The 20,901-nt window shown below is 45.2% G+C and overlaps 3 protein-coding genes across 3 annotated transcripts; 2 read left to right on the plus strand and 1 right to left on the minus strand.

Moving 5' to 3' along the window:
* Positions 1-194: 194 nt before the first annotated feature.
* On the plus strand, positions 195-11,668 carry L199_000298 (uncharacterized protein; the record flags this gene model as incomplete). Its single annotated transcript, XM_064886066.1, has 34 exons — positions 195-297; positions 394-702; positions 772-878; positions 931-1,035; positions 1,091-1,195; positions 1,254-1,676; positions 1,734-3,060; positions 3,118-3,365; positions 3,419-3,986; positions 4,043-4,749; positions 4,802-5,328; positions 5,379-6,156; positions 6,207-6,323; positions 6,373-6,789; positions 6,838-7,192; positions 7,247-7,406; positions 7,457-7,656; positions 7,720-7,837; positions 7,889-8,034; positions 8,088-8,120; positions 8,180-8,250; positions 8,307-8,414; positions 8,464-8,660; positions 8,717-8,921; positions 8,984-9,680; positions 9,742-9,877; positions 9,934-10,077; positions 10,126-10,450; positions 10,507-10,734; positions 10,805-10,878; positions 10,947-11,091; positions 11,163-11,211; positions 11,276-11,540; positions 11,623-11,668. 34 exons carry the CDS (start codon positions 195-197, stop codon positions 11,666-11,668), a joined length of 9,543 nt encoding a protein of 3,180 aa, XP_064742138.1.
* A 658-nt stretch (positions 11,669-12,326) lies between these two features.
* On the minus strand, positions 12,327-15,208 carry L199_000299 (uncharacterized protein; the record flags this gene model as incomplete). The annotated part of the gene is made up of 11 exons (XM_064886067.1): positions 12,327-12,621; positions 12,692-12,801; positions 12,893-12,977; positions 13,047-13,165; positions 13,232-13,455; positions 13,544-13,761; positions 13,837-14,134; positions 14,206-14,340; positions 14,419-14,557; positions 14,635-14,768; positions 14,890-15,208. 11 exons carry the CDS (start codon positions 15,206-15,208, stop codon positions 12,327-12,329), a joined length of 2,076 nt encoding a protein of 691 aa, XP_064742139.1.
* A 1,173-nt stretch (positions 15,209-16,381) lies between these two features.
* On the plus strand, positions 16,382-20,899 carry L199_000300 (uncharacterized protein; the record flags this gene model as incomplete). Its single annotated transcript, XM_064886068.1, has 9 exons — positions 16,382-16,594; positions 16,658-17,104; positions 17,179-18,133; positions 18,194-18,880; positions 18,945-19,097; positions 19,149-19,972; positions 20,079-20,195; positions 20,259-20,348; positions 20,423-20,899. 9 exons carry the CDS (start codon positions 16,382-16,384, stop codon positions 20,897-20,899), a joined length of 3,963 nt encoding a protein of 1,320 aa, XP_064742140.1.
* Between the last annotated feature and the right edge of the window lie 2 nt (positions 20,900-20,901).

Genomic DNA, 20,901 nt, shown 5'->3' on the forward strand with positions numbered 1-20,901 from the left:
CACTTGGTTGATTTCCATTGCCATTCCCCATCCTCACCTTGTCATCATCAATCACATTCAGAGCATATAATTGCCCGATAGCAAGATAGATTCAGATCACGTCGAGCACAAACGAATCATAGATCATATACTCAGTAGATACAAAGACCAATTGAGGAGATCGCTCCACCCATTTCACCCGCTGTCCAGCGGCCATGCAGGCGCTCAAGAATGTTGCCATCAGGCTGTTGAACATCTATGTTGGTCCATACGTGGAGAATTTAGACACAAATGCGTTGAATGGATCTTTGTGGTCTGGTATGTATCATCAATCTCATCTTGAAACACTCACCAGCAGACCAAGATTAACATCAGCTAATTCTTGTTCTTGTTCTTGGTTTTGGTCTGTGTTAGGCCAAGTGAACTTGAAGAATCTGCATTTGAAGAAATCACTTCTAGAGCGATTCGGCGTACCTGTTGAGATCGTCGCGGGGGATATCGGTTCACTGTCCTTGTCGATACCATGGAACGCATTGAAGAGTCAACCTGTGAAAGTTGTCATAGATGATGTTTACGTATTGGCTCGAGCGAGACCACAGGGCAAAGTCGATCCGGAAGAAGATGAGAGGGTAGAACAGGCTACAAAGCAGGATAAACTGAAATCTGCAGAAGCGGTTGATAATGCTGCTAGTCAAGTTGCTCATCAGGAAGGAAATGATGAGAGTAAGTCGACCGCCCCCTTATTCCGATTGGCAAGGTGAAATAGTAGCTCATCAAGGGGTTATATCGTAGCCAAACAAACGTACATTGGAGCTATAGTATCGAAAATCGTAGATAATGTACAGATTCAGATAAAAGGGATACATATCAGATACGAAGATGGAAGTAGTACTCCTGAAGTAAGTATTAATCGCCCCATCATAGATGAGATGCTCGCTGACGTGTCAACAGCACCCTTTCGCCGCTGGAATCACCCTTAACGAGTTCAAGGCTGTCTCAACAGATGAGAACTGGGTAGAAACTTTCATCCAGAATAGTCTGAATGGTGTCCACAAGGTAGGTCCCTCCCCGATGTTGCGAATCAGGGCGATTGCTGATGAGCCATCTTCAGCTCGTCAAACTTGGTGCATTAGCTGTATACTTTGATACAGATACGGGAAGTCTAGATAAAGGACCGGATGACAGGCAGGGTACGATCGATGCTTTGAAAGCTATGGTAAGTGATCAAGTAACTGCACTTCAAATGCAACCCGCTAATTTTCCCACGCACTCAGCTTGACGGATCACCCAACCATCAATACATCCTGAAACCCGTCACTGGAGAAGCTCGCGCAATCATCAATAAGACCATGTCCAATGAGATGCCTAAAGTAGACGCCCAGGTGATATTCGACGAGATCGGCGTGGTGATCGACAGAGATCAGTATAGAGATGCTCTATCGGTTGTTGACGTCTTCCATTTCTATCGCCGGACTCACCAATACCACAAATTCCGTCCACCAGAGGAAGAGTTCAATGAGAATCCGGCAAAGGCCAGACTCAAATTTGCTCTCAATGCGATCAGATCAGAAGTGCACGAGAAAAACAGAAGATGGTCTTGGGGTTATCTTAGTGAGAGAAGAGATACGAGGAAGAAGTATGTGGATTTGTATGTGAACAAGCTAGCTTTGACGGAAGGCAAACAACTTTCAGCCGAAGTGAGTGTATTACCTACTTGTCTTTCAGTGACGAGAGCTCTTGCTGACCTAGAGTAGGAGAGTACCGCTTTAGCGGAGATCGAGACCAAATCATCCTACGAAGATATCCGTTTCTTCCGATCCGTCGCTAGGGCCAAGGCGAAGAAGGATGCCGCTACGAGGAAAAAGCTAGAAGCGGAGAAAGCGAAGAATCAACCACACAAACAAACTTGGTCGGAATGGGTGTGGGGCTCATCAGCTAAAACTACAGACGCAGATGGCGGCATGTCGGAAGAGGAGAAGAAAGAGATCGACGATATTATAGACTACGATGCGACTGCTGCTGCCGAAAGTGTCGGTACGACCCCTCGAGATTTCATGAAAGCTCGATTATCCGCTAAACTCAACAAGGGTTCTTTCTCCTTGCGAACCGAACCTCACGGGAAGAACAACGATATTATCGCTCTGGTATTCGATTCATTCTCTGCGGATGCTGTTCAGCTTACAGACTCCATGAAAGGGAAGATTGCTCTGGGTGGTTTCCGAGTATACGATGGTACCACCCCAGATTCTCTTTATCCTCAAATTGTACGTGTGAAAGATATAGAGGAGAGTGATAAGGGTAAAACTCGCCAGCAGAGTTTAGAGGTCGAAGGTGGTATAGATGGTGCTGTAGCAGATATAGATGCTGGATTACCGGATGATGCGGATCCATTCTTCACTATGGAAGTTGAACAGAACCCATTAGACGGAAGAGCCGATAATGCCGTTACGATCAAGATGCGACATTTGGAGATAATCTATCACAAGGGGTATGTAGAAGCGGTGGTGCAGTTCTTCAGACCGCCAGAAAGTCAGCTGGAATCGATCGGAGCACTGTTGGATGCTGCTGGACAGACTCTGGATGGGATACGGAAGGAAACCAGAGCTGGATTGGAATATGCTCTGGAGCAGCACAAGACGGTGGACATTCAGCTGGACATGAATGCACCTATCATCATCATTCCTATGGATATCAAGGTCAAACAGTGTCAGACTCTAGTCCTGGACGCAGGTCATATCTCGGTTGGAAGTAAGCTTGCCGACAAGGACAAGCTGAAGGAAGTCCAGAGTAAACGAGGTCGTCAATATTCCGATGACGACTATAAACAATTAGAAGATCTGATGTACGATCGATTCGACTTACATCTACAATCGGCTCAACTTCTCATGGGAGGCGATATAGATGCTTGTATGAATGCTCTGGAAGACCATTCAGAAGGAGCAGACGAACTGCACGTACTGGAGAGAATCAACATGTCTTTCTCAGTACAGAACGCTATTGTCAATGCTCCGAATCTGACGAGATTCAAGATAGCTGGTCATCTTCCCGAATTACATGTCAATTTCTCTGATCGAAAATACAGTGAGTTAATCCGTTCAAATCAACCGGACTCATGTTTGCTGACTTCTTCCTTGCTAGAAACGTTGATGAAGTTCATTGATGTTGCGATACCCAAATTCGGTGACGATGATACACCCCAGAACCCAGCACCCGCTTTGACACATACGGAATCGCGCGCGGTTTTCCGATCCGCACCAATCGAAGAGTACAACTTTGATGATTCGAGATCTATCGTATCCCATCATACAGTCACTGACAAGGACGACAGTAGCTCGGTGGGAGGTAAAGGTGACCAATTCTACGAGGCAAGAGATGACCAGACTGAGGTGAGTTGGCTATCTTCTCGTATATAGTCATCACTGCTGACGTTTCACAACAGAGTCAGAAAAGCGCCTTGCGTCAAATCAGCTTTGAATTCTCTTTCTCCGTCGGTAGACTTCAGGCATCCTTATTCAAATCTTACTCACCCTCATCAGAAAAGGCATTTGCAGATGCCGTTCTGGAAGATTTCGGCCTTACCTTCGCTCTGAGGAAGTACGATATGTCAGTAGATCTGTTCCTGCGATCCGTTTCTTTAGCAATGATCGAACAATCAAGCAACAAACGACCCATCTTGTCTTCGGCCAATGATGGTGGTAATTCACCATCTGATCTCAAACTACTTCAAGTCCGATATTTGAAGGTTCAGAAGGAATCGCCCGAGTTCATGACGAAGCATGAAGGCGTTGATACCAGTATTGATACTGAGCTATCAACTTTCAAAATTACCCTGGCACCTGAACCTATCCTGTCGTTGTACGATTTCATCATGACGACTTTCGTGCCGAAAGATGAGGAAGCCCCAGCTCAGGCAACTGACCCAGAATCCGGACAAGTGATGGACACCGCTGAAGAGCCACAATCCACCGATAAGCTTCGTATCAGAGTGAAATTGACCAGTGCCCAAGGTAAGCTGATCTGACTTATTCTGATAGAGGTCATAGCTGACACGCGCTATGTACAGTCTCGCTCGAGAACAACGGGAACCGCTTCGCTCTTCTAGGCTTACCGTCAGCCGACGTCGCTCTATTGCTTCGAGCAGGAACACTAAGAATAGGTGCCAAGCTGGGCAACATCACCCTCGAAGATCTGTCTGATGATACGGTGGCAAATCCCGAATTTAAGAAACTACTCTCAATCGAAGGAGAAGAACTCGCCGACTTCAGCTACGAGACCTTTGACCCCAATGACAAAGAGACCTTCCCGGGCTATAATTCCTCGGTCCATCTACGGACTGGATCGCTCAAGTTCACTTTCATGGAAGGACCTGTACGGGACCTATACACTTGGGCTACCAAATTCGCAAGGATGAAGGCGGTCTATGATGCTGCCCAGCAAGCTGCTGTACAACGTGCTTCCGAAGTTACAAGGATGCATTTCGACGTGGTCATCAAAACGCCTATCATACTCTTACCTCGAGATGGACTTACTTCCACCGATGTGTTGATCCTTCGACTGGGTGAAGTCGTAGCGAAGAACGAATATCTGAACGATCCCAATGATACCAGCACAATCGACGCCAGTTTACGAGGTATTAGTGTCGCATCCGAGATCACCGTCGATGGGAAGAAAGGTCATTTGCAAATGGTGGATGACGTTGCTATCACTGCAGCTATCAAACAAGCTGGCGGGTCTAGCCATCGGGCAGATCCTGATCATGCTGATATGGAGGTGAGTCATACGGCCAGTCACCTTGCAGAACCCTCACTGACCGCACCCATAGATCACCACCGAAATGTCCGACGTAAAGATGTCATTAACTCAAAGGCAATACGTGCTTCTGATGGGAATCCTTGAATCCCTTCCTCGAGCGTTAAGCGATATTGACGAGGACGAGATTGATCCCGAGTCATTCCCTGTCACTCCAGCTACAGAGTCGCGTATCGATACTCCAAACGTGAAAACTCCAGCAGAGGAAGAACCAAATGTCAACTTGGAGCCCGAACTGGCTGTCATCAAGTCTGACAACAATGGGCCAGCGCAGCTTTGGACAGCTCTAGACTTTGTCTTTTCTGTTGGATCTATTGCTTTGGAAGTTTATACCAACGATGCTATAGTACCGGAAGATCTGAAAAACTGCAGCATCGCTCGCTTTGCCCTGGTCAAACCTCACTTGGGATTCAAGAAGCTATCTGACGGTGCGATGGAAGCTGAATTTTCGTTGAAGACCCTATCGTTCCTCAGCACGAGATCAGGAAATAGCATGTTCAGAGATATTATTCCCCCTGCTACGCATGAGGGCAATCAGATGTAAGTGAAGCGCTGGATTTGAACCCGACCAATTGCTAACCTTTCCGTAGAATGTTCCAATATACTATGGCTGGTGGCACGGATCAATCTGCGCTAGCTATAGTGACCATCGATAGCCCTCGATTCATCCTGGCTGTTGATCCTTTGGCTGCTCTACTTGAATTCGCTGTCAGTCCCTTTAAGAAGCCGGCTGATGCCGAAGCTCAACAGGCTCAAGAAGAACAGCCAGAAGAAGTGGAAGAAGCTCCCAAACAAGGTGGTGGACTTTCATTCAGAGTGGAAATTATCGATGCTACCGTCATCGTCATTGCCGACGATACCAATCCGAAAACCCAAGCTATCCAACTATCCATCAAGGAAGTCTTGCTTTCCCAGCAAAGTATCCTCGCGTTGAAAGTGGAAAGGATCGGAATGTCATTCGGACGAATGGATAGACCCAATGATCGAGTCAAGTTCCTCGATGATCTCAACGTAGCTCTTTCGCTGGATACTAGGCGCCGAGGTGCTCAGCAAATGTCTAGCTTCGAAGTGGAAATCCCTGATCCGATCATATTCAGAGCTTCGTACACTGATATGATGCTGATCGTGGACATTGTCAACAAAGCTTCTGCAGTTGCCACGAAGGCTCTTGCACCTGAAGGCAGCCAAGAGCAAACATCGCCTCAGAATAGAAGGGATAGCTTGACTGCTGACGCTTCCACGGAAAATACTTATATGGCTATAGTGACTACCAAGCATTCGAGGAGGGCCTCGGTCAGTCGAAGGTCGTCGATTAGTAGACGTAGATCATCGATGGAGAAAGCACATGTCTTGGTGTCGAAAGAACAGGTACGTTGCTGAATACATCATGGGGTGATGTAGCTCATTCTTTGATTTAGCTCAAAGCCCGTATCAACGGATTCCAATTTGTCTTGGTTGGGGATCTACAAGAAATGCCCATGGTTCACCTTTCTACCAATGAATTCCAAGTGATGATCAATGATTGGTCCGGCGATGTAAGTGCATTTCACGCTGAGTACAGCTACTAAGCTAATATCCTTGCAGATGAAAATGGCTACTTCGATTACCACTTCTATCCGATACTTCAACTTGACCAATTCGTACTTCGAGCCATTGATGGATCCTTGGAAATTCGATCTACGCGTCAACAGCGTCTCCGCTGGTTCAGGACATAATCCGCTCAACGTCCGCTTAACAGCTAGCGAAAGATTGGAGCTCAATCTGAGTTCCGCCTTTATCGAGTTGGCAATAACGACAATGACCGTTTGGAGTAGGGAGAAGGATAAAGCGAAAGAAAGTAGAGGTACAGATGCTCCATTCAGGATAAGGAATCGTACTGGTCTCACTGTACTTCTTTGGCCTGAACAAGCGGATCTTAGTAAACAAGTTACTGGTGTCAAGCGTCTTGATGATGGCGCGGATGTACCTTGGCGATTTGAGGATAGGAAACATACTCGAGATGTGAGTGTCATTTGCTTATAATGACGGAATGCTGACGTGTGATGGTAGAATGTCTCTGCTGTACGACATAATTCTCTTGGTATCCAACTGCAAGATACCCCCTGGGAAGCTTTACGAGGCATCTCAGTCGATCGAGAAGGCGATCACATCCTTACCCTTCGACCTCGATTGGATAAAGTATCGCATCAAATTACCTGTGAAATCAAGCTCGAAAATAATATCAAGGTGATCACTTTCAGATCCACCCTGAATGTAGATAACCAGACCAGCTTGCCAATCGAAATGATTGTTGTTGACTCGCACGGCAAAGCGTCCTCGGGAGCTATGAGGATTGATCCTGGAGAGTCTTGTCCTCTACCATTGGAAGCTGCTTTCGAAAAGAGGTTTAGGTTGCGCCCATTGCGTAAGCCTGCGTGTACATTCAGATCAAGGAATATAGCTGATACACCCTTCGTAGGAGGTTTCGGTTTCGACTATAGTTGGTCGATGCCACTTCATTGGAAACAACTTGTCACCAAGCCGATTCGACCGATCAGCTGTAAACATCAGACTCCAAAAGAACCCGCTTTCTACTTCCAGGCGCAAGCCAACTTCAATGCTAAGGACCCTGCTGCTAAGTAAATTATGGTCCTCTTTACTATCGACATCCTACTGATAGCATGAACAGGATATATCCTCGAATGACCTTGACCCTTCGAGCTCCAGTGGAGTTAGAAAATCTTCTCCCATATGACCTGAAGTTCCGAATTCACGACAAGAACACAGGTTTGAGCTCTAGCAATTTCTTGGTGAAAGGCGGTTCTAGTCCGATTCATACGGTCGAACTGGGCCACTTGCTCTTACTGAGTGTAGCACCCGAGGACACCAGTGAGTTCGCCGATTCGCTGAGGAGCACCATGTCGATATAGGCTAACCGATTCTTTGGTCTAGACTTGAAGCAAAGTGACTATGCCATTATCAACACTGATGATGTCGAGCTACCCATCGAGGATCACTTCCAGCTAGCTGATGAGCAAGGTCTTAAATTGATGTTGAAGCTTCATTACTTGTGAGCTACATCACCATTCACACACTTACCATCTGCTGATCGGAATTATAGCACATATCCCAACTCTGGTGGAGCTTTCAAGGTACAGGTATACAGTCCGTTCATCTTCATGAATAAGACTGGCTTGCCGTTCGACCTAGCTGCTAAGACTTGGACGGGAGGACAAAGACCTATTGCTGGACGTGATCTGTTCGCTAGTGAGTGATTTTGATGTTTCGGCCTGTATGAAGACTGACAAGATCGCGATTAGATGATTACCATCGAGAAACCCCAACTCCCTTCAGTAAGTGATACCTCGCTGTATCTGCGGTTATGGGTCTTGACTTACGATCTGCTTTTCAGTGTTTGGCTTCCCAAGTGAAGATCGACGAAATCGATTACATCTCAGGGTTGATGACTCGAAGTGGTCACAGGTGGGCTTCATTTGTTGCATCACATACCATCAGGTCATTGCTGATAGCCATTTTAGCCTATCTCTTTCGAGCCTGTATCTGCAGATATGCAGATTGTGATGACCAGTGCATCAGGCGAGAGCGATAATTACGTTGGTCTGTCTTATACCGAAGGGATCGGTAAAGTGAGTACATCGGTGGAGATGCGGATAGACAACTGATCATGATCGCTAGTACAAATTGACCAAAGTCATCACCATTGCTCCTCGATTCCTGATTAAGAACACGTTCTCCTACCCACTGAAGATCAGGCAACATAGCACTCAGAATGTTATTGATATAGCACCCGGAGAACGGGTCCCGATCCATGAATTGCAGCATCAAGCGCCATCTCAGCTCAGCATGGCTTTCGACGAGCCTAATTTGCGCTGGTGAGTCGCCATGTACGCTTGCTAAAATGGTCTCGAAATACTGAGGTTTGCTATAGGTCTGCTCCTTTCAATATGGCGGATATAGGTCGAACGCATATCACGTTACAACGGCTTACCAACAGAGGTCAGAAGACCTACCTGTTAAGAGTGGACACTCACCTTGAAGGCTCTAGCATCTTCATCTACGTCTCTCGAGATACTGATCAGTGGCCATTGAGGTTGAGAAATGATACTGGATTATCGCTTAAATTCCAGCAAGTCGTGAGTGACTGAATGCTCGTATCCTGATCGTAACCAGAAGGTTGACCATTACATATCCTCAGGACGAAGACGGTACAAGGGATACTCGACCACTACGATATCTCCCGGCTAAATCAGAGCAAGACTACGCTTGGGACTGGCCAACAGCGACTAACAAGCGCATCAGACTACTCGTCGATGCCGGACCAAACAACGAACCTATACCGTTGGCAAACACGATCGATATGATGGCTATTGGTATCCAACCACCGATGAAAATACCCCGGACTGCTGATGTTCAGCGCTCCATGGCTCTATCCGTAGACGTGCAGGCTGATGGCGGCTCCCAACTCCTTACGCTATCTCCGTACAATGAGGAGACAAGTGTATATAAGCCCACCAGACGAGCGACTGGCGGTATCAGGCGTACCGATAGTTCCGATACTCTTTCTTCTGCCGCCGGCTCATATGAGACTGTGTCAGTGAGCGAGAAAGCTTCATTGAACATTTCAGTCGAATTTGAGGGTATCGGTATCTCAGTGATCACCAAACGACCTGATGAACTGTTATACATCTCGGTTAGAGGGCTCAAGCTGGGTTACTCTGATTATCCCCAGTACTACGACGCTTTTGTGGACTGTAAATGGATACAGATAGATAACCAACTGTTCGGTGGATTATTCCCTATCATCCTGTACCCGACTGTGGTACCTAAAGATGGAAAAGAGCTGGAATCGCATCCTACCTTACAAGCATCGGTCGCTGTACTTAAGGATCAATGTAAGCTAAATAGAACTTTCTATTCTCTATGGAGTGATGAAGCTGACTTTTTTCCAACTAGCTCATGGTGTCGTATTCGTCAAATACGCTACAATACTCCTACAATCAATGACGGTAGAGCTAGACGAAGACTTCATGTTCGCTTTGCTGGACTTTGTGAAATTCAAAGATGCAGCTTGGAAGGAGGATACCCATGAGTGAGCTGCTCAATCTATCATTCTTCTGACTGAGTAGCTGATCAATTTTGAAATAGTGTCTTAATCGAACATCCAAAGGATATCCCTGAACCAGATATCTCGTCTACCCAAGCCGATGTCTTCTTCGAAGCATTGCAATTGCAGCCTGTATCACTTGAATTGTCGTTCATGAGGACAGATCGAGTCAACGTAGATGAAAAGTGAGTAAGACCCGACCAAAATCGATTATCGAGCTGATCCATGGACAGAGTGTCTACTCGAAACCCCTTCTACTATGCCATCAATGCTCTCACGATGGCATTGGGTAATGTCAATGCTGCTCCACTCAACTTCCGAGCTCTCTTCCTTGAGAATGTACGATTGAGTGTCCCATCCCTGCAAGAACGTGTTCAACTACATTATCAAGAACAGTTCATGTCTCAAATCTATCGAGTACTAGGTTCCGCAGACTTCTTAGGTAACCCAGTAGGATTGTTCAACAATATAAGTTCTGGATTCTCGGATATCTTCTACGAACCTTATCAAGGTATCGTTATGCATGGCAACAAAGATATCGGACTTGGTATTGCAAGAGTAAGTCGTCCAACCCATACAGCCTGTGACTTGAGCTGACTTGTATTGGGCAATAGGGAGCTACGAGTTTCGCCAAAAAGACTGTCTTTGGTCTATCGGATAGTATGACCAAATTCACGGGTAGTATAGGAAAAGGTCTTTCTGCTGCTACGCTGGATTCCGAATATCAAACCAAACGACGAATGACAAGGAGAAGAAATAAGCCTAAACATGCTCTATATGGGGTAGCTGCTGGTGCAAGTGCCTTTGCAGATAGTGTTACGAGTGCTTTTGAGGGTGTTGCTGTGAGTGGAAATATTATGTGCACCTGCACTGTAACTTTCGACGTGAACTGATCTTGAACGTGCCAATCAGTCTAAACCTATCGAAGGTGCTGAGAAAGAAGGTGCGATTGGATTCACGAAGGGTATCGGTAAAGGTTTTGTTGGGTGAGTCTGATTTGTGTAGCTATCACGAATATATTGCACTGACGCGGATCATGTATTATATGATATAGTCTATTCACGAAACCGGTTGTCGGAGTTATGGACTTTGTATCTTCCTCAACGGAAGGTATAAGAAACACCACGACTGTGTTCGATCAGACTGATCTCGATAGAGTTAGATTACCCAGATTTATCTCTGCGGACGGTGTCTTGAGGGTATGTGATTTATCTATCCTTCGCCCTGAGACATCTCAGTACAAGCGTACTGATCGGTGCGATTTATATAGCCATTCTCTGCTCGTGAAGCTCTCGGTCAATCATGGCTCAAAGATCTCGGTAAGTGTCATATATAATGATACAAGGATGTTTGAGAGATCCTAACATGGTATGATAATCCCAGACGCGGGAGCATTCTTCCACGATTCATACGTTGCCCATATTGACTTACCAGGAGACGACGCCGTATCGATTTTATCGAATAACCGGATCTTACAAGTCCAATTAAGAAGGTTGAAAGTGATCTGGCAAGTGCCCTTCGAGGAACTCGCTAGTTTATCGCTAGAGGCCAATGGTATAAACCTGGTTAATCGAGATGGACGCGGTGGGCCATTCTTGCCTATTGCTGAACAGACGGCGAGAGAATGGTACTTCAAACAGATAGGAAGGTTAGTCCGAGTTCGGTCAATCGTGTTTGTTGATGTTGACTGTTGGTCCAATTACTAATTGATGACTTGCGATGTATTACAGAGTCGTCGTAGCGTACAACAAAGCTCATAGTCAACGTGATGATTAGAAATCAATATTGAAAGAAAGAGAAGAGACGATCTTACAGAGGATAATATCATTTAGCATTCTGATCTACCGATTTTAGATTCTTATATATATCTTATTCGATACAAGGTTTCGATTTGAAAGAAAGATGAGGATAACGAAGAAGGAAAGAAGTTCCGCTGTTACATATAACACCAAATTAATGATATATACCTGAAAACACGATATTCATAGATAGAGATCGGCTTATTGTATCTTATATGAACATGCAACCAACTGTTTGAACCTTGTTACTGTTCAACTCGTCTGTACAAATGACTGAACAAGGAGTTTCACAGGAATCAACGATACTCTTGATCTGGTGCTCGAGATAGCTTGGTCGTTTACATTGTGCATCCGTGTCACCAAAGTTTGATCTGTATGAGATCAAAGTAGACGGTCATTCACATTCGATGTAGGATCAGGTCAGGCTGAAAAACGGGTGAACTATTCATGTAGATTACAAAGATCATGTATATATATTATGTGTTGTGTGGAATCTAGAACAGAAATGATGAATTGTCCCTTTACCTCGTATGTCCAGTCACTGATTATACACAAACTACAGTACTGGGATTTCTCCTGTATTGCTCGATCTATATATCTAAATACAAAATTCCCTCCGGAGTATTACTGTATATCTATAGACTCATCAATATCCCACCTAAACCCACCAATGCGCTCATGTTGAATGTGATTTGATCTCTTACGCTCCTCGAAGAACTATTCTGTCTACTTTCATTGGTCGATAATCCGCTAGTAGCTACATTCGATTGTGCCTTTGTGGTATTCGTGCTGGATCCACTGTCGTTACTGCTAGTTTTAGTGGCATTACCACCTGATCCAGAGCCGGCTCCTCGTCCTGAGGCTGCGGAGTATATATCCGAGATGGCTGCCTTCCAAATATCTTTATCGGTTCTTTCCATCCTTCTATCACTAATTACGAGAATGCATCGATGATCGGTCAGTCCCCTTTCTATCGCTTTGCATTCAAGGAGGGGCTCACTAAGTCATCAATCCATTGATTTCCCCTTCGACATCTACTGTCTGGGTCCACACTGCTCCGGAACAGGCGTAGTTGGTAATTTGACTTTGCAACATGATAAGTAGGTCGCGCTAGAAAAGTTTGCTTTCAGTGAGCTAACGATTCTGTGCAAAACCTTCTTTATGCGTGAAATAGGAGGGACTGTCGGCCCGGGCGACTTACAGATCTTGAATTCCATTTTTCAAGTGTTTCGTCAATCTCATACGTTTCATTGATAGCCGCGATAGCTTTAGATACATTCCATAAACTATAAAAGGGGAGCGGTTAGCAACGTAGTCACAACCCAAAGCGAAGAGAGGGTTGTATCTATACTCACTGATCGATCGAGACGTTATACCCCAATCCCCCGAATTCACCTTGAAGACCTATCCTAGCTGGATCATAGGGACCTGAGGGGTCTTTGGCATTTGGCATGCCACATTGAGGATCGGGATACTATAGTTCATCCGAGTCAAATCCACAATCAGTCACACAGACATAACCAAGTATCCAGTCACTCACATGATGATTGTCAGAGTAATCTCCCGCTCCATGATCGTGCCAACCGCTCGCAGCATCTACTAGCCTGGTCGGATCCAGATCTTTCACCATTGGAGCATGCTTGATCTCAGGTCCATCTTCAGGTTGACCCCATCCTTCATTGTAGATTACCCAAGTGTAGATCGACGGAAAGGACTTATGCAAGTTGACTAGCTCTCTCAACTCGTTGACGTACTGAGCTTGTTCTAAAATCGTGATGGAAGAACGTCAGCCATGAAATGGCGATGATATGTGAACGTGCATGGCTGACGGGAGGTGAAAACTTCGACTCACGGTCTTGATTCGGTGGGAACTCCTTTCTCGCCGTCGTACTTGGCATATCCTGAATGACTAACATACCCAACTCGTCGCACGCTCTGTAAAAGAGGTCCGTCTCGACTTTAACATGTTTCCTAACCATGTTAAAACCCAATTCCTTCAGGTAGTTCAAATCGAATTTCAAGGCTTCGTATGAAGGAGGGGTGTATAGTCCATCTGGCCAATATCCTTGACTAGTAGATGCACAGTATGGTAATTGATCAGTGTCAGTTCAGGAAACAGAGAATACGAGATCATCCTGTATTTACTCAAGAGTACCAAAAGCAAAGATGAAATCCCCGTTCAACAAAGGCCTAATAACCCCATCTACCTCTCCTTTACCTATACTCCTGAATCCCATGTACGTCGCAACTGTATCGTCGCCCATAGAGACAGTCACATTGTACAAAGTGGGAGAATTAGGTGACCACAACTTGACATCTGGTAAAGTGAAGTTGAAGGATGATTCGGTATTTCCATTGGTCTCGTAGGCTGTACCTTGTAAATCTGATATGGAAAGTTTGACAGATTGTTCGGATGAATCGGATGTGTGCACGTTGATCGTTCCTATTCATGTCTAGGATCAGTTTACTGGATCGAATAGAAGTGAACGAGGCGGGAAAGGCTACAGAACTCACCAACACCATCCATATCTCCACTCAAGTCGATTCTACGAATATAAGTTTTCGGTACAGGTTCGAGAAACACGCTTTGCCATATCCCACTACAGGGGGTGTAGAAAATATGACTAGGCGAAATGGTTTGTTTTCCAACTATTTTGGAAAGACGACAATACCAATCAGCATCGTCGCCACTGAATCCGTTGCGAGACAGTCTGTGCGCGGACTTACCGGGAATGATATGTTCCTCACTATCGGTTGGATCACGGACGAAAACGGTGATCTCGTTCTCCTGTCCATATTGGACCAACGAGCTGATCTCTGCGTCGAATCGAGTATATCCACCTTTATGAGTTGTAGCGTTTTTACCCTATCAGTAATAAAAAAGTTCATACAGATAGGTTGGCACATACATAAAAGACTGGATCATGGATGAGATGGACGTACATTGATAAATACAGTAGCTTCATAGTCTACTGCTCCGAAGTTGACAAGTAGAGATTGATCTTTCCAATCTGAAGGTACGTCAAACTTGGTTTGGAACCAAGAGAATTCGTTATCTTTCGGATCGACTTGCAGACCTAAAAACTCGAAATAGAATATTCTTTGTCAGTGTACACGAGCTTACACAAGAATAAAGCATCTCGAGGTGGGAATGAATATGTAGTGGGGAATATAAATAAGAGGAACCCTGGGACATACCACTCAAGCCACTTTCAATACAACTAGGAATCATCACTGCCCTACCCCATTTATCATCCACGTTCTGAGGTACGTTATCGATATCTTCAGATGAATTCGCTTTCTGATACCTCCAAATCCCATTTAGGCTCTGCCATTTATCTCTGACCTGTTGTGGACGGGGATATTCGGTCCAGGGGTTCGTACCGACTTTTTGGGTCCAATCAGTCGTGAGAGGGGGAGTCCGAAGTTCGTATCCCGATGAATCGGCATCGTATTGTCCGTTAATCAGTGGACTAGCGAGTAGTATGAAGAATGATAGGGAGGTCAGTGGGATCATCGTTTACCACTTTTCAACTGCGATTCAAGATAGTGTGGATAAATCGATCTCGGGATAGTGGGTGAAACAGAAGCTAGGTAGTCGAGGTGGAATCCGATACGAAGAAATGAGTGGGAATATTAAAAGAATGAATGTAAAAGAAACAAAGTGTGATAATCTATACCAACATTTGTGATTGTGAGTGATAACGATAATGATAAGGGGGAAAGAGATTAATCAATCTCAGATAGATTAAAGCCAGTAGATGATATATGAATATCATCTTGATGATTGATTGTCACTACTGTACTACACCGCTTGTCCTTGTCCTTGGCAGTATGAGTAACTAAGGAAGGATCAATCGATTAAAGGGTGGGTTTGTATGCTGTGTACCGTGTTTGATCTGTGCTTTTGTCCATATGAGTGCGCACGATTAGTCAGTTTAATCAAAGGAAAGAATTATGATCCTTTCCCCCCTCTCACTAAGATTAGCTAGATGCTAACCCCTTGAGCTGGACTCACATACTTTGCGATCCGCATTCCTTTCTTTAACTACCTCACAATCTCGTAAGACCAACCAATTGATTGATTTTGTTCTCAATGAGCACAGCTTTGTCGTCTTTGATGAAGTGGGCAGAGGCTCACACGACGTCTTCAGCTTTTACATGAGGGGAAGATCGTGTCGTTATATGACTATGCTGAGGATGAAACTCAGATATCTACTCATAGCACACACAGACAGTGTAGATAGATAGTCACCGTGCACTCCCACTCCGGAAGATCCGGCATCCGGATGTTTCAAGATGCTTGCTCCTTTGTTCCGCCGGAACCAAACAAATTACACCAAAACAGTCTCTTGCTTTGGTGTCGATCCACCATATCATCTCCACAAATCCAGACCAGCAGAATTTTTGTACGATCAGCATAGCCTTTATACCAGTACCACTGTGATTGTGATCAGCATCGAACCCATGACAGTCATCAAGGCCTCCACACAAATAGTGGAGCATGGAACCCGCTCTACAATAAAAACTGAGATCGGATCTCTGCCAGTGACAAGTCACGTGATTCACGTTCAAGCGGTGATAGCCGAGTGATCAAGATTTTCTATCAACCATCTCAAAAACATTGCAACAGTGCAATACAAGTATAATAGCACATCCTCATCTTAATCGTAGACCAAAGCAGAGCATCATGGTCGGACCACCTGTTCGGGAGCGATACAATGCCAAAGCCAGAGGATCAGTAGCGGGCGGATCAAGTCACAAGAAGCGTAAGAGGGCGAAGAAGAATGATGATGACGGTGATGCGCCAAATGACATGGCAGAGGGAAGTAGTAGTACAGTAGTGGAAGATCCTACAGCTGGAATGTCATCTAAGAAGAGGAAAAGGTTCGAATCATTCATGGTCAGTCCACATGCTCCATACATCATTGATCAGTACATAAGCTGAAAATGTTCGCGGATATAGGCAAAGAAAGTGAAGACCGAACAACGATTGGAGACTCTTAAATTACTCGCATCCCTCGCACCATCCGGATCTACCTCGGCATCTTTACTGTCTTCATCTACACTAGGCCAGAATCCTTTGAACCCTACGAGTGCCCAGGAAAGGCATGATAAGAAGGAAGATAAGCTGGTCAGACAGGGGATAAGTAAATTGGCGAAGAAGTTTGGTGAAAATCAGGATGATGGAAATGATAGCTCAGCCGATGATGACGACAACCAGATGCATAACAAGAACAAGGGGAAAGGAAAGCAGAAGGAGTGGATGATTGAGATTATTAGAGATCCCGAAATGAATGAGGGAAACGAAGAAGATCAAGTGAACTCAACGGTGATCCCCAGTAGAAGCGATTTGAAAGCTCAGGCTAAAGCTCAGGCGAAAGGGAAAGGAAAGGGCAAGATGCCCAAGAAGGTGAGTGAATATACATTGCTTTCATGATATACATCACTTTCTGAACTGACATCTGGGCTCATATGTACATATAGGCAAATTGGAATCCCAATTTGCTCCATACTCAACCCGCTTCATCCTCTTCATCAGAATTTGATTCTTCCGACTCTACAAATGACACCTCCGAAGATGAGGTTGACGACAATCAAACGCAGCAAGAAACTCAACCTGAAGCTGGCCCCTCGTCTCCGACCAAGCTGGAGACGCCAAATCCCCCTCCTGCGCCTGTGTCTTTTGGCGGCGCGTTGAAGAAGGCTACCGATGGAGCAGCGGTACAGCCAAGGGTGGAAGTGAGAAAGAAGAAACCTATTATCGATTATCGGTTCTCAAGAGGGCTGAGAGAGGAGGAGGATGATTTGAATGAAGATGAGGATGAAGACTCCGATATGGAAACTTCCGGAGAGGAAGATGAAGAGGAAGACTTAACTTCTGGTGAAGATGAAGATCCAGGCTCTGAAGATGGGAGTGAAGCTGAGGAAGATGATGATGATGACGACGACGACGATGAAGATGAAGATGAAGGTGAATATGAAGTTGGCGACATCAAAACTGAAGCAAAAGCACCGCCGAAAAAGCGTGCATTAGGATTCAAAGATTGGGCACTGAAGCAGATGGGACAAGCCACTCCGACTACCGCCCCCAACCTTCTCGAGAAGGACACCGCCTCCCCCACTATCGCTAAACCATTTCAACCCGTATCAAAGCATGCCGAGCTGGTCGGTCCTCTTGGTGAGAAGATGAACATACCTGCTACATCTCTCTTGGATCAAAGTAAAGGCAGTGAAAATGCAACTGTGCGACCTGCAATCAAGAGAAGGGATTCCGTCACTGAGTCCAGGATGAACCTTCCCATCTTGGCAGAAGAACAATCGATAATAGAGTCGATCCTCATGAATCCCGTTGTGATCATCTGCGGTGAAACAGGAAGTGGTAAGACCACACAGGTACCACAGATGCTGTACGAGGCTGGGTTCGGTTACAAAGGGTCAGGTGTGTTAGGCTTTCCGTCACGCACCTTGGAAAATAAGCTGATGCGAGTTTGTGAGGTAGACAATCCTGGTATGGTTGCTGTCACTCAGCCACGACGAGTGGCAGCTGTCTCTCTGGCTGAGCGAGTACGATCAGAATTGAACTTACCTCCTAAGTCGAGTATAGTGGCTCATCAAATTCGATATTCATCTACCACATCTTCCACCACTTCTATCAAGTTTATGACTGACGGTGTACTCTTACGGGAACTTGCGTCGAACTTCCTGCTGAGTCGATACAGCGTGGTTGTAGTTGACGAAGCACATGAGAGAGGTGTGAATACCGATGTCTTAGTGGGGGTATTGAGTAGAGTAGCTAAACTTAGAGAGAAGCTGTGGAGGGAAAAGAAAGATCAAGATATCAAACCATTACGAATCGTCATCATGTCAGCTACCTTGAGAGTTTCTGATTTCGCAGAAAACTCAGTTTTATTCTCGAAACCACCACCCATCCTACATATCACCGCCAGACAACATCCCGTCACAATTCATTTCAGCCGCAGAACAGTTAGTGATTATGTTACCGAAGCGTACAAGAAGATATGCAAGATACATAATAGATTACCTCAGGGTGGTATCCTCGTCTTCATGACTGGACAGAGTGAGATTCAGGGTTTGTGCAGGATACTGGAAAAGAAATATAATCAGAATAAGAATAAATCGAAGATACAGCATCAAGAGAAACCCGAAGTGACTTTACCTGTTGAAGGTGAGTACATCATATCAAGTGGAAGCAACGAGGTAAATAATGGATTGCTGACTTAACTGTGTAGAACGAGAGACCGAAGATGTTGAACTGGGAGGCGACAACGACTTAGCAGCTGATGTCGACGATGGGAATGCGGAAAGTGATCCAGAGGGTTTAGATACAGATGAGGAGGACATCGAGGGCATAGAAGGCCTGGAGATAGATGAGGCTACGGATGGTGAGTAATAGGCCTTATTAAATTTATCATTTCTTACTGATATTCGTGTAGCCCCCATGCACGTTCTCCCCTTATATTCCCTTCTCTCCAACGAACAGCAAATGCAGGTTTTCAAACCTCCACCTGAAGGTCATCGACTAGTCATCATCTCTACCAATGTCGCTGAGACTTCCTTGACTATACCTGGTATACGATACGTGGTAGATTCCGGTCGAGCCAAAGAAAGGCATTACGATCCTTCTACGGGTGTACAGTCATTCCAGGTCTCCTGGATATCCAAGGCCTCTTCGTCCCAAAGAGCAGGTCGAGCAGGTCGTACAGGTCCAGGACACTGTTATCGTCTATACTCCTCAGCACTGTACGAAGATCATTTCGAGCAATTCTCGAAACCTGAAATACTCCGAATGCCAATCGAAGGTGTGGTATTGCAAATGAAGAGTATGAATATCGACCAAGTGATCAATTTCCCTTTCCCAACTCCACCTGATCGATTCGCTCTCAAAAAGGCAGAAGATCTATTGACGAATTTAGGAGCGTTGGAAAGGTCTACGCAAACTAGGATGATAGCTGGTCAAACTAGATTAGGAGTCGAAGGTGGCAAAATAACTGATCTAGGTATAAAGATGTCAAGTTACCCTGTTACACCTAGATTTGCAAAGATGTTAATTATAGGTGAACAACATGGGTGTTTACCTTATATCATTGCGATAGTCGCTGGGCTGAGTGTGGGAGATCCGTTCGTACATGAGAATGCGATTGAGATAGATGAAGAGGAAGATCAAGGAAATCCGGAATTCTCACATATAACGGATGAGGAAGTGAAAGAGAAGGAGGAAAGGAAAGAAACGAGAAAGAGGTTCTTCAAAGCTCAGCAGGTGAGTGGAGCATGCTCAATAATTGATCATCTTCTTCTTCGATCCTAACGATTATCCCAAATAAGTGATCTGAAGCTAATTGATATCGGATATCTTACTCCAATAGCAATTTACTGCATTAGGTGGCGGGACAAGCGATATGTTCAAGTTGTTATCGGCTGTAGGAGCATACGAGTATGACCCTTCCTCGACTTTTTGTACAAAGAACTTCCTCCGTCTGAAGGTGAGTCGATCAAATTTGAAATAAAATCACATCTTGCTGAGATAGGAGATATGTAATATACAGGCAATGCAAGAAATTCATCAGTTACGAAATCAGATATCTGCCATCGCGAAAATACCTTTAGGCAAACTGCTGCCACCTAATGACACTCAGGTCAGTCAACGTTTGCTGATTTGTCAACACAACATTCATCGAGCTGATCTAATCGCTATTCTCTCTCTGCACAGCTCAAAGTAATTCGTCAAATCCTCACAGCAGGATTCATCGACCAAGTGGCCGTTCGGGAAGACCTCGTCTTGAAAAAAGGTGGATCATACGAATCCACCCGTGGAGTCAAATACCGAGTTAACGGCGTACCCTCGACGGAAAACGTGTTTATACACCCTTCATCAACTTTGTTCCATCGATCACCACCTGATTATCTAGTTTTCACTGAACTGATCCGCAGTCCAGGTGGTAAAACGTGGTTGAAGGGAATAACCAAGATTAATCCAAATTGGTTATCTAACCTAGGCAAAAATCTATGTAGTTTCTCTAAACCTCAGGAATTGCCTGGAAATAGAACTAAGATAATTAAGAATAAAGATGGTACCGAGGAGAGGGAGGTATATGTTACTCCGCATTTTAGGGATTTGGGGGTGGATTTGCCGGTTATGAAGATGAGGCAGAGAAAGGAGGGGACGAGGTGGGTGTTGATCGAGTAGAA

Source organism: Kwoniella botswanensis, chromosome 1 (genome assembly GCF_036426115.1).
Source record: "Kwoniella botswanensis chromosome 1, complete sequence".
NCBI lineage: Eukaryota > Fungi > Basidiomycota > Tremellomycetes > Tremellales > Cryptococcaceae > Kwoniella > Kwoniella botswanensis.